At 42.9% G+C, this 11,576-nt stretch overlaps 1 protein-coding gene across 1 annotated transcript in view; it reads right to left on the bottom strand.

Annotated features, from left to right (window-relative positions):
• SLC25A36 (solute carrier family 25 member 36) overlaps positions 1-8,171 on the bottom strand; it is a 30,234-nt gene extending 22,063 nt beyond the window's left edge. Inside the window, exon 1 of the mRNA XM_069023814.1 lies at positions 7,948-8,171. Within this exon, the coding sequence (XP_068879915.1) occupies positions 7,948-7,988 (41 nt within the window). The 5' untranslated portion in view covers positions 7,989-8,171. The remainder of the gene's footprint in view (positions 1-7,947) is intronic.
• Positions 8,172-11,576: the final 3,405 nt, after the last annotated feature.

Genomic DNA, 11,576 nt, shown 5'->3' on the forward strand with positions numbered 1-11,576 from the left:
TTTTCCAAAATGCAACAGAGTTCAGCCCAAAGTAGGAGTAACAGCTAAGACTCAAGATCTCCTATAAATTTTAATAGGAGGGTAGTCTGACAACACTCTTCTACCATAGGGAATACAAAAAATATAGCACTGCACCCTACAAACCTAATCTGTTTGTATGAAGTGAACTGAGAGTAGAGCTGCCAAGTAGAAGTTTGACTATGTTCACTTAACACTGCATTTAAACACTGTGACCTAGAGGTACCCCGTTACTAAGCCTAAAGGTATCCTGCCCATCCCTAACTCCAACATTAGACTGAAGTCTATTCTCTTCCAAGGCTTAATTGGGGAAAGATAATAAATTTCTTTGCCAGTCTGGAAAAAAGTGTTATCACAGGAAGACGAAAGACAGTCCTTCAGTGTGTGCCACACAAATGCAGTTACAGCCTCACACAAACCTTAGAGCAACCTGCTCTGAATAAACAATTCACTTGTTTCTAACAGTAAGCTACATATAAACTTATTTTAAAATTAGAGTTGCAGAAAGAGAGAGTAGATGTGCTAATATTTATTTCAGCCAGGGCTGGAAGTAGCAGGAACGTGTAACATGTTAAGGCTCCTTATGAACAGCATGTGAGAAGCACAGGTAGATCAGCTCCCAAAACAATTTGACATGATGCTACTGAAGCTCTAAAGCTCTGAGACAGACAAAGTTGTCTGTGTTTCCTGCAGTTCAAAACAGACTCCACCCCATAGTAACGTGCCTACGCAGGCAATGTAGGAAGTTGGCTTTCGAGTTTATTTCCTTTCTTTCACTCCGTCCATTTCTGTTCCCCTTGAGCTTACTCTCAACGTTTCTGCATTTCATTTTGGACATTACACAAGAACTTGTTTTCAAGCAACGGTAATCACAAGAGAAAGTACACGATATGATTTATATTAATGAGATAAATGCTGTGAAGTGGGGAAGAAATGAGGACAAAAAACTTGACCTGCATTCTTGAACAGGGCTTGGAGTTTGGAGCCCTTAAGCTCCCTCCAGCTACATCAGAGCAGAAAAATTTTCTAAAGTTGAAGATTAATGCTGACCTGAATGCTCCCCTACACCACACCCAAATCACAAGGGATGCCTGACTACAACACTTCTGCCAGACATCCACTGTAGATGGGTCACACGTCCTTCACTCAGCAATGGATTACTTGGGACGGGGGCTGATACACAGCTACTCTGTGCTTGCTCTTTGTAACTTTGGCTACGGCAGGCACTGGTCAGTGACAGCCAGCAGATGTAACAGCAGCCAGCACTATGATCACACGCATCATAAGCTCTCTTTAAGAGCATTTTCCTGCACCACCTTCTGCCATTCAAGTAATTTCAAATAATCAGCACCCTTGGCAGTTTCTTGCTGTTGTGCTTCTTTGATTAGGCTTTTCTTAAACAATTTAAGATGTCTTGACTAATCCCAAGAATATTTTTAATGTTTTCCACAATTGAAAATAGTTTATAGTTTGAATTAAACTTCTGTCCCCCATCTTCAAGATCTCAAGTTGCTAGTTAAAATTGCTGAAGAAAGCTGAGAAGTTTTACAGTGCTATGTGGTTCTGTAATTCAAGTCTTGGCAAAATTCCCGATGTCTGCTTCTGTCAAAGTAATATGTCATTTTCCCAGCCCCAAAAAGACCCATATAATAGACACAACATCCGAAACTGAAAGAGTAAAAGAAATATCTTGATATGTTGAGGAACCAGAACTCTCTCCACGGCCACAAGATCCACTCAGCTTGAATTAAACTACTAAATGAAGGCATAATTCAGTAACTACCCTGACTTGTCTACTTCACTTGACCTTTAAGATAAACACCACAAGGCTTGACAAAAATCTGTTTATGAAAAACTGTCAGTAAACAGAGCTTGTGGGTAAACAAAGAAGAGAAACAATTCAAGAATATGCACTCTGTACAAATAAGCATAGCAGCTGTTCTGTCACCAGCATCAATGACAGAGTATTTTACTTAGAAATGTATTTCCAGCTTTGCTTATTTAACACACTACTGGGAATACCATCAGAGACAGCTATGTTTTTGTGCTCAAGTCCTGGCAGGCCATTAACAGCCAGCCACCAGCTCCAGCCTACAAGTGCTCTATAAATTGCCAGCAGACTGCTGCCACTTTTCCTGCTCCCCTCCTCACTGGCTTAAATTAAGGGGAGTATTTTTAGCTTGTGGCTTAACACACATTAGGAACTAGAACAGTTCAGAAAAGCATTATTTAAACAGTTTGAAGAATATTAGATTTCTTCTGGAAAATGCAGGTGGGATTTTGTAAACTACTTCAGAAATTTCGACTACCTAAAACCACTCTGGGCTTGAGCCTCTCGAGCCATGCATGCAACAGGCCCCAACAAGTGTGACTTGCAGGAACACTTACTAACATGTAGCTTGTTCTCCAGGATTAAATGAATTTCACCTGGTAGCATACATAGGTGAGCAAATACACTCCTGCTGACACAGTATAAATGGGAAGTGAAGAATGGCAAGACCTGAGACACTCCTGTGTCTGAATGCTTACTGCAGTTTCCAGTGAATGCTGTTCAGAAGACCAGTTGCTCATCTTATCTATCTTAAATGTGACATTCGCCTCTCATCAATGTTTACTACAAGCCTTTTTCAGCTTTACCAAGTGAGTATAAAAAAAAGCTTGCAAAGCTGACTTTTCATCAGAAACATCTGATCATAAAAGGCTACAAGAATCCACCTGTAGGGTCCAAGTAATTTGAAGGGCAGAAAAGCAGAGATCAGTAGGTAAATCCACAGAAATAAACACTCTGGTTAAAAAAGGAAGACCAAAATCCCACTACTATTAACACAGTCAAGTTGGAAAATTAAAATTTCAACTTGAGCCTTCTTGTATAGTTTAAGAGACGTCATACTCAGTGAAACAAGACAAATGGACATCACAAGATGCAGTTACCATCTGCAGGATCGTGACAGACCTAAAAGAAAAACAATAAAACTAAGAACAGTTGTCTACTTGACATCTCTTGGACTGAAGAATCTAGGAAGATGGCAATGTTCTCCTAAACTAAGGAGGACATTTCTCCTCCAAAAGCATCCATTAAAAAAAAAAACCCAAAAACAAAAAAAAAAAACCAAAACAACACAAAAGAAACCCCAACCACCCACAACACATTTAATTTGATCCCAAATGTCAGTTTAGAAGACCATCACCTCACTTGTTTAACAGAAACAAACCTGGAACTATCAGGCTCTAAATCCTGCCAACAGTTCAACAGACACAGCTCTGACAACCACTGTCCTCAGACAGACCTGCATTATTTGTGTGACACTCCAAGGAAAGAAATATGCACATGCTTCAAAAACCTAAAACTGTTCAGCCTTCACATCCCAAGTTCTCCTTCCAGACATGGCTACACAAGTAAGTCTTCTCTTATTATTGCAAGGCGAAGGTATCTGCTAAGGAGTCACTGCCCTTGTCCAGAGCAGCTGAGTATCTTCTACTGGTACCTTTCAGCCCTGCAAGTACCACCAGAGACAGCTCTAGCACAAATGAGGGTCTTAAATTCAGCCACCGGACTCTCTAGAAATGCTCTAAAGCACACTAATATTTCAAATGCCAGTGCAGGCTGACTTAGCACTGAAACTGTCATTGCACATTTTCATAAATTCCTTGAGATAATGATGTATTTTACAAAAACAAAAGCCATGGCTGCCTAGTGCTAGTTTCAGATTCACCTTTCACAGTATTTGTAACCACAGCCTCAAAGACTTAAAGATAACCCTTGACCCTGTTATCTTAGGTCTACATTCATTCATGTATTTTACCAGTTACTTATCTTTCCTGTACGAAAATGAAACTTCCATGCAAACACTGGCTGTCAAAAGACACAGCAAGAAACCTGAGCTCAAAACTCTGTCAAAAAAAGAAGAAAATTATCCAAGCAACTTGGAATCAGAGCACCTTTCTATCTCTTCATCACTTACTGCAAATTCAGGTCCCAAGTCTATCAGCAGTTTCATGAGCTGTCTTAAACCAGAGTAACTTCCACATCAACAAAGTTGCAGCTTTATATATTAATTTTACAGTATCGGTCTTTAGAGAGTTTAGAAGGGCTTTAGCAAGTACATCTTTCAAAACCAGAATTCATTAATCCTGAATTTTCAGGGTTTTCCTGTTATTATACTGTTCAACTTGAGTACTAGCAGCCAAAAACCTTTACCCACCTTACTCATCAATTATGTTTTTTTGTTGAAACTTAGAAAGTGTAAGTTAAGCTCACATCCTTAAACTACAAATACTAATCAAACTTGCTATTTCTAATTAACAGTGTAAAAATAAAATTGCCCTGGATATGCTGCCACATAGAAACTTACAAGTGAAAACAGGAAAAACACCACCACAGGATCAAGCATCACTGGGTTCCATTATTCAAAACAAACATAAACATGAACAGTGTAGCTTCTATTAGGAGCCAGGGTAAATAAATACTTACAATAACATTTGTATTAAGTAAAAACAGCTCAAAGCATTTAGAAAGAAATATGAGAAAAATACCAGTGGCACAGTTTCTCAAGTACTGACAGCAATTTTCATGCAATTTAGTAACCCCATGGAGCAACCCATAGCTTTAAATAAACACTGTCTTGTTTCACACAAAAATGTATCTGAATATAAAAATAACCTCAAGTTTGGACAGAAGGGCACTAACCTCCTTTTCACTTGTTCTGAAACACATCCAGGGTTATGCCAGGAATGTATTTTAGGGCAGAGAGGAGCTGAGTGCTTAGCAACTCAGTTATGACTCAAGTGGCTGTTTTCTGAAAGGGAATAAAAAAGCCCCCATCATCATAATACGTGTTACACATTATTAACTATCTTCTGAAATCAGAAAAAGCCCAAGGATCTTTAATCTTTACTTCATATATTTCAACAGTGTCGGATCTTGCTGAGAATTCAAACACTTATTTAAATACATTTTCTGTACCATTTTAGCCACTGCAAGGATTTGCCAAGAACCTTTGTCAGACAGAGGGGTTACAATTACAGACCATTCTATAATCAAAACAAATAATGAGGCTCTTCCCTATACTTCCTCACACATTAAATTAGAAAACAGCCAGATTTCTGCAAGAAACACCAAGAGTGAAGAAAAGAAGCAAACCTGAAGACTATTCAACTGTGAACTCAGAAAAGCAGCTGTCCACCTCCTAACCCAATCCCCTCCTTTTGCTGAGGAAACAATGCTCACACAAGTTCACTGCTCTGATGGAAGTTTGTATGATACAGAATTACTGTCATAAACTTTCTGGAAATGAAGAATAAATCATGAAAACCTGAACATTATTTTCGTAGCCAACACCTGAATTTTCACTGGATGGCTGCAAGCCAGAACATCCAAAACATATTAATCTTTCCTATAAAGCAAAACATTAAGGTTTTCTACTACTTTTTTTATAGAGTCTAACAACTAGAAGAGCAACTATAACTTACTACTTGAACTAAAAATGTTAATTACATCCTATATTTCAATCACTACTTTTTAATTTAAGAATGGAGAGTGTTCAACTGCATCCTTGCTTTACAATAAAAGGACCTGAGTTTATACTACCAACATAATGTCTACAATGATAATAGCTGCTATTTGACTGTGTGGTGGAAAAAAAGAAGATACACAAAAAACACCATACAGCCTAGGCAGCTACAGAGAGATCCCAGAATGGCCCCACTTACATTATTAAACCAGCAGTGTCATCTGTTAAAGTTTCATTACAGAAAGCAGGAACTGAAGAATGAACTTCAACAAAACAAAAACAAAAAAACAAAAACAAAAAAAAAGCCAGCAGACAGAGATAATCATGTTGTTTCCATAGAGGCTCTGGTGCAACTTAAATGCAAACAAAGCTCCGTTCCTCTAAGTTTCACTGAAGACTAAAGATCACTCAGGTGATCTGTAGTGCACCATGCTTGCAAAGTCATGAGATGACCCCAAAAAACTCTTCTACTGCAAAATGTGACCAAATAGACAGTGCTAGCTCGGCTGAACTAAAGTCACAGGAAACATGTGGCTGGCACTCAACCTCTTCGTCACAGCATAACCCCTGACCCAGCTGGCCAGCACCTAACCATTGACCAGACTGCTCTGCAATAAATAGGAATCAGCAAGCTGAGCTGAGCAATCTTCATCTGGTCTTGAGTTTCAGGTTTATAAACCTGTTTCTGACATAATGCACAATTCTGCCCAGTAATTTCCCCGGTGCAGAGCTGTCAAGCTGAAGGGCTACAATCAGGCACCACACAAAGAATCCTTAGGGCTGGAAGGGACCTCTGGAAATCATATTGTCTAATGTCCCTGGCAGGGTCATCTGGAGCAGGTGACATAGGAACATGTCCAGGTGGGTTTGGAACATCTCCAGAGGGGGAAACCCCACAACCTCCCTGGGCAGCTGTTCCAGTGCTCCGCCACCCTCAATATAAAGAAGTTCTTCCTCATGTTGAGGTGAAACTTCTTGTGTTTCAGTTTGTGGCCTCTGCTCCTTGTCTTGTAGCTGGGTATCACTGAAAAAAGTCTGGCACCATCCTCTTGGCACTTCTTTGAGATATCGGTACGCATCAATGAGATCCCCTCTCAGTCTTCTCCAAACTGGGATAGAAAACAGGCCCAGCTCCTGCAGTTTGTTCTCATATCAGAGATCCTCCAGATCCCTCATCATATTTGTAGCCCTCTAGCAGACCCTCTCCAGCAGCTCCCTATCCTGCTTGAGTTCCTGCTATTGCTTTTCTGAATGCTTACAAGGATGCAAAGTCTGAAGAAACCAGTACATATTACTGCATCTTGGGCCTCCTGCTGCATAACTACTCCCCTCTTAAACAGGGTGCAAGAAATTAAGGGGATGACAAAGCCCCCACACAGGCACTAGATCAGGTGCACAATGCTGCAAAGTGTGCCAAAAGCAGAGAAAGTACTCACATGTATCCAAGTCACTCAGACTTGCTCAGAATCAATACACTGTTCTGCCACCTCAAACACCTCAGTCCAGAAGCAGCACAGGAGCATAAAGGGAAATCACAGCTTCAAGCTCTCTCATGGGATGCAAGGTGTGTCCCCTGTCACTTCTGCATAGCCATGCTCACTACCCAAACACACGTTTACAGTCAAGTCCATCAGGACCCCCAGCTTTCCCTTTGAAGCTGGGTGCCCTTCCCAGCCTGCCCCTGGAAGGACCACAGGCTTCTGAAATACAGTTTTGAAACTTAAAAACGTACATTTTGAAACTTCATTAGTAGCTGTAAAGGTAAAAAAGTTACTTCAAACCGAACTAAGGCTACATCTTTACTTCTGGGTACATTCTTCCCTCCTATTTCTTCTGCCTTTGTGGGTGGAGAGCTGTACGACCGTGCCAAAGCCCCACACGGAAGCGCAGCACATACTGGAGCGTTAAAATGCATTCCATGGATACAGCGGCCCTTGGACACGAGCGTGACCACCGGGGCATTCCCAGCCCGGGGAGTCCCGGCAGCCTCTCCGTACAGAGGGGTAGCCCACGCACAGCGGGCCCTGCGTGCTTCTCCACGAAAACGCCAGATAAGGGACAAACCCGGGAACCGCAATCAGATGGAGCGGGCTGGTTTTACGCGAAGCCTCCACCCCGCCTCCCCAGGGGCCCGCGTTCCACCCGTGACACAACGCAACACCCGGGGCCGGGCCCGACCGCGCAGCGGGCCCGGAAGGGCCTCAGGGCGGGAAGCAGAGTGCGGCCCCCTCTCTCCTCCCCGCGGCCCCTCGGGCACAGAGGAGCGAGGCAGCCCCTCACAGCCCCACCGAGATGTCCCCAGGCAGCCGCTCCAGGCCGCCGCCGCCCGCGCGCCCAGGCCAGCCAGCAGCGGGGCCAAACCCGCATCCTGGGGAGGAGGACGGGAAAGCGCACGAGCCGTTCCCGGGGCTTCACCTACCCGCCGGCAAAGAGATGCACCAGGGTGTCTCTTTGGCTCATCCTCGTCGCCTGCACCCGGGCGGGAGGAAGGAGGTGCCGGGCGCTTCCGCCCCGCGCTCACAGCGCCGCTCTTGGCAGGGCTCAGCATAAATACGGGCAGGCCGGCTCCGCCTCCCGCTGCCGGCGGGGCTCCGCAGGCATACGGGCCACGGCTTCCTGTGAAGGAACGGGGGCCGGGCCGGGCTCCGCCTCCCGCTGCGGGCGGGGCTCCGCAGGCACACGGGCAGCGGCTTCCTGTGAGGGAAGGGGGCCGGGCTGGGCCGGGCCGGGCTGGGCCGGGCCGGGCCGGGCCGAGCCGAGCCGAGCCGAGCCGAGCCGGGCCGGGCCGGGCCGAGCCGAACTGAGCCGAGCCGGACCCGCCCCTCGCCGCGGCCGCTGCGGCACCTAGAGTGCGTGGCTATGAATATGCATGACATGAATATGCAACGGACCGCCCCCCCGAAAACCGATGCTGCTATTGGCTACGGCAGCGTGACGTCATCGCAGGCACTGGGCCCACCTCGTGAATATGCAACGAATCTCCTCGCCCCCAAGTAAACAGAGGCCGCCATTGGCTCCGGGGTGTGACGTCACGCGAGCGCTGCCTCAGAATGTCGGGCTGCCGTGGGTAGCCGTGAGGCGGCAGCGCCGCAGGTGCGGCGCGGTTGTGGCGGGCTCTGCCTCGTCGCTGATATTCCACAACTGTCTGGACACAGTGCTGTTCCCTGTGCTCTAGGATGACCCTTCCGGAGCAGGGAGGTGAGACCAGATGCCCCACTCTGGTCCCTTCCAACCTGACCCCTTCTGTTACACCCGCAGCCGCTGAGGCTGGCAAGGTCACAACCAGCAAGTGCAGAAAATGTGGGGAAAAGGGTATGAAAAGCAGCCCCAGGGCCCTCAGCAACCCCAAACAGCAGCACTAGTAAGGTGTGTGGTGGCCTTAGTTTTTGTTTCCTCTTATTCTTGACTTAGGGGTCATCCCCTCAGCTACTGAAGCAATGCGTCTCCCCAAAGAGGCACCCAAACACTGCTCCTTGGGTGTTTCTGAAGGGAGTATCCTGGCTCACTGAGTGGCTTTCATCTTGGTTTTCCTCAAAAACATACGGATAAGGGAAAATAAATAAGGCTAAACAGGAAAACATTTAACGTCATGTGTAAAATTGTCATCAGAGTTAATATGTTGAAAATCCAAGTACTTAAAGACAAATACATGACTTGCTAAAATCTTCATGAATATCCACAACATCCCCCTCACCCTCCCCCAAAATGTAAGCAGATATTTCAATAACAGCAGAACAGAACAAGAATGCATTTTCAAAGCTATGTCTTAAATGAGAAATGCTCCTCTAAGCATGTGAGCTCATGTGGAAGACAAGTTGGAAATGTAATGTGAGATTTTTGAAAGTGTGGTGGGAGTTAAGGAGGAGGTTGGATGGGAGAAGGTTTGGACAAGTGTGAGATGTGGAGATGATGGGTAAGAAAATTGTTACATTGCACTGAGACAAGTAAAAGTAGGACAATGATTTTGCAGCCCGGGATCCTGCATTACCACTCGACACAGCGTGTAGTTGAAACTAGCGAATGGCAGAGGAATAATTGTTACAAAGTAGAAAAACATGCAAGACTTTCACAAGCCTGTAGTATGTGGGTACAAGATATATTAAATTTAATATTCAAAAGTGAGAAAGCATCATATGCTGCTTGGCACAAGATTTCACACAGAAAAGAGTAAATATATTCTGGTTAATTAAAACAGATACATTATTTTGAAAGTATTGGAAAGCTTCAACAGTGATTTTATTAAATCCTACATGAAAGATGGTCATATGCCAAATACTTCATGTGAGGTCATGGGTCCAATTTTTTTCAAATTCTTTCAGTAGCTTAAAAGGGAACAGAAGATGGGTTTTCTGCAGGCCATGTGATGCCATCCAGGGGCATGTGTCCCAGTAAACTCAAAAGAAGATTCAATACCAGACACAGGCTCTGCTTTATTCTGTCTCTGTATAGGTGAACTCCTAATCTGGGAAATTTTAACTTCATCTGGCATGCATGGCTTCCACGGTGACAAACAAGAAAAAGTAACATGGTTATTTTCATGAATACTTATTGAATAGCTAGAATAAGTTGAGCTGTTGAAACATTTTCTTTACATAAATGGATGTTTTGTAATTTTAAATGATATTTTATAGAAAATTTAGACATTCCATTGAAATCTTTAAAGGGTCTGAACTGTAATATTTTCAGTTTTTATTAGGAGTCTGAAGCACTTTGATTCAAAATTATTTTGCACTATTTCTTGAGAATTGACTTTAATACCACTTCTATTCTCCTTGTTAGGCTGGGATTTCTGGCTGGACTGCATATCCATAATATTTGATGGATATGGATTCTTACAGCATATTTTCCCTTTCATCTATCAGGGTAAGTGTGGAGAGGAGCTGACACGTGGGATCACACCTGAGAGTGCAGACCATAAATAAAAACACCCAAATTGCATGAAATCCCATTTTCAAAAGATCTCATTCATACAAGACTTTGTAAGATTTTAGGGGTTTTCCATACTTTTATTGCAAAAACCTGACTAATTCTTCTACTTAATATTCGGTCTTTTTTACCTCTTGATTTCTTAGAAATAATAAATTAAAATAGAATTTGTTTGGATGGGATTTGGGTTTAGTTTTTCTATTCTGCTTCATGTAGCAGAATATGTGTAATAGAACTTAACAAAGATGTCATAGGAGAAAACATGTAACAAAAGTATCGAAGACTTTGTTTCAGTTTTTTTTCTAACTTTTCCTCAAGATACACATACCATGTGCGGCACTTTTCCTCTTGTTGTCTTTGAACAGAACACACCCTTTCTTAAATTTCATCACTGGCTTTCTGTGTCAAAAAGAGTAATAGAATAAATTAGAATACCTGATAACAGCTGTTTTTTTTCTGCTCCTTTATAGCAACCTAAGGTGGGAGAATAGAGTCTTCCCATGCAGCAGAATTTCTGCTGCCTTTTTTCCGTTGGGTTGCCAAAAATTGCATTTGTCTTTCTCTTCAGAACTACTGTGTTGGATTCACATCCTCCTTACTATGGTTATAATGACCCTCTGTTTTTCTAATATTTATATGACCACATTTCACAAGTTTAAAATATACAGGAAATGGGACCATTACTCCCCATCTGAAACATGGATTAAGTGTAGTCATGGCTTTGTTTACCCTATAGTGTTCTTCAAACATGCACTTGCTATCTTCTGCCAGTACCAAGGTTAACCCTCATAAAACAACAGAAAACAATATTTGTACTAAACGACCTATTTAAAATATTTAGTGTTCTTAGATGCTCTGTTTATCTAAGTGATACATTATTCCTTTTCCTGATCAAGCTCACAGAAATATATTTTCTCCCTTCAAGAAATGGGAAAACAAGGTTTATTCAGTAAAGAATTTTGGTTCTGAACAATTTTAATCCACTTCTTTCTCCTTCTATGAAATTTTCCTGCCTTGGGATAACATTATTTATTGATATCATGCAATAATGGATGTATGTATTACATGCTCAGGCAGAGAGAGGGAGATTTGTATCCCCAGGGGACTTGAAAGTAGGGAGGA

The sequence above is a fragment of the Aphelocoma coerulescens genome, chromosome 9 (genome assembly GCF_041296385.1).
Source record: "Aphelocoma coerulescens isolate FSJ_1873_10779 chromosome 9, UR_Acoe_1.0, whole genome shotgun sequence".
Lineage (NCBI taxonomy): Eukaryota > Metazoa > Chordata > Aves > Passeriformes > Corvidae > Aphelocoma > Aphelocoma coerulescens.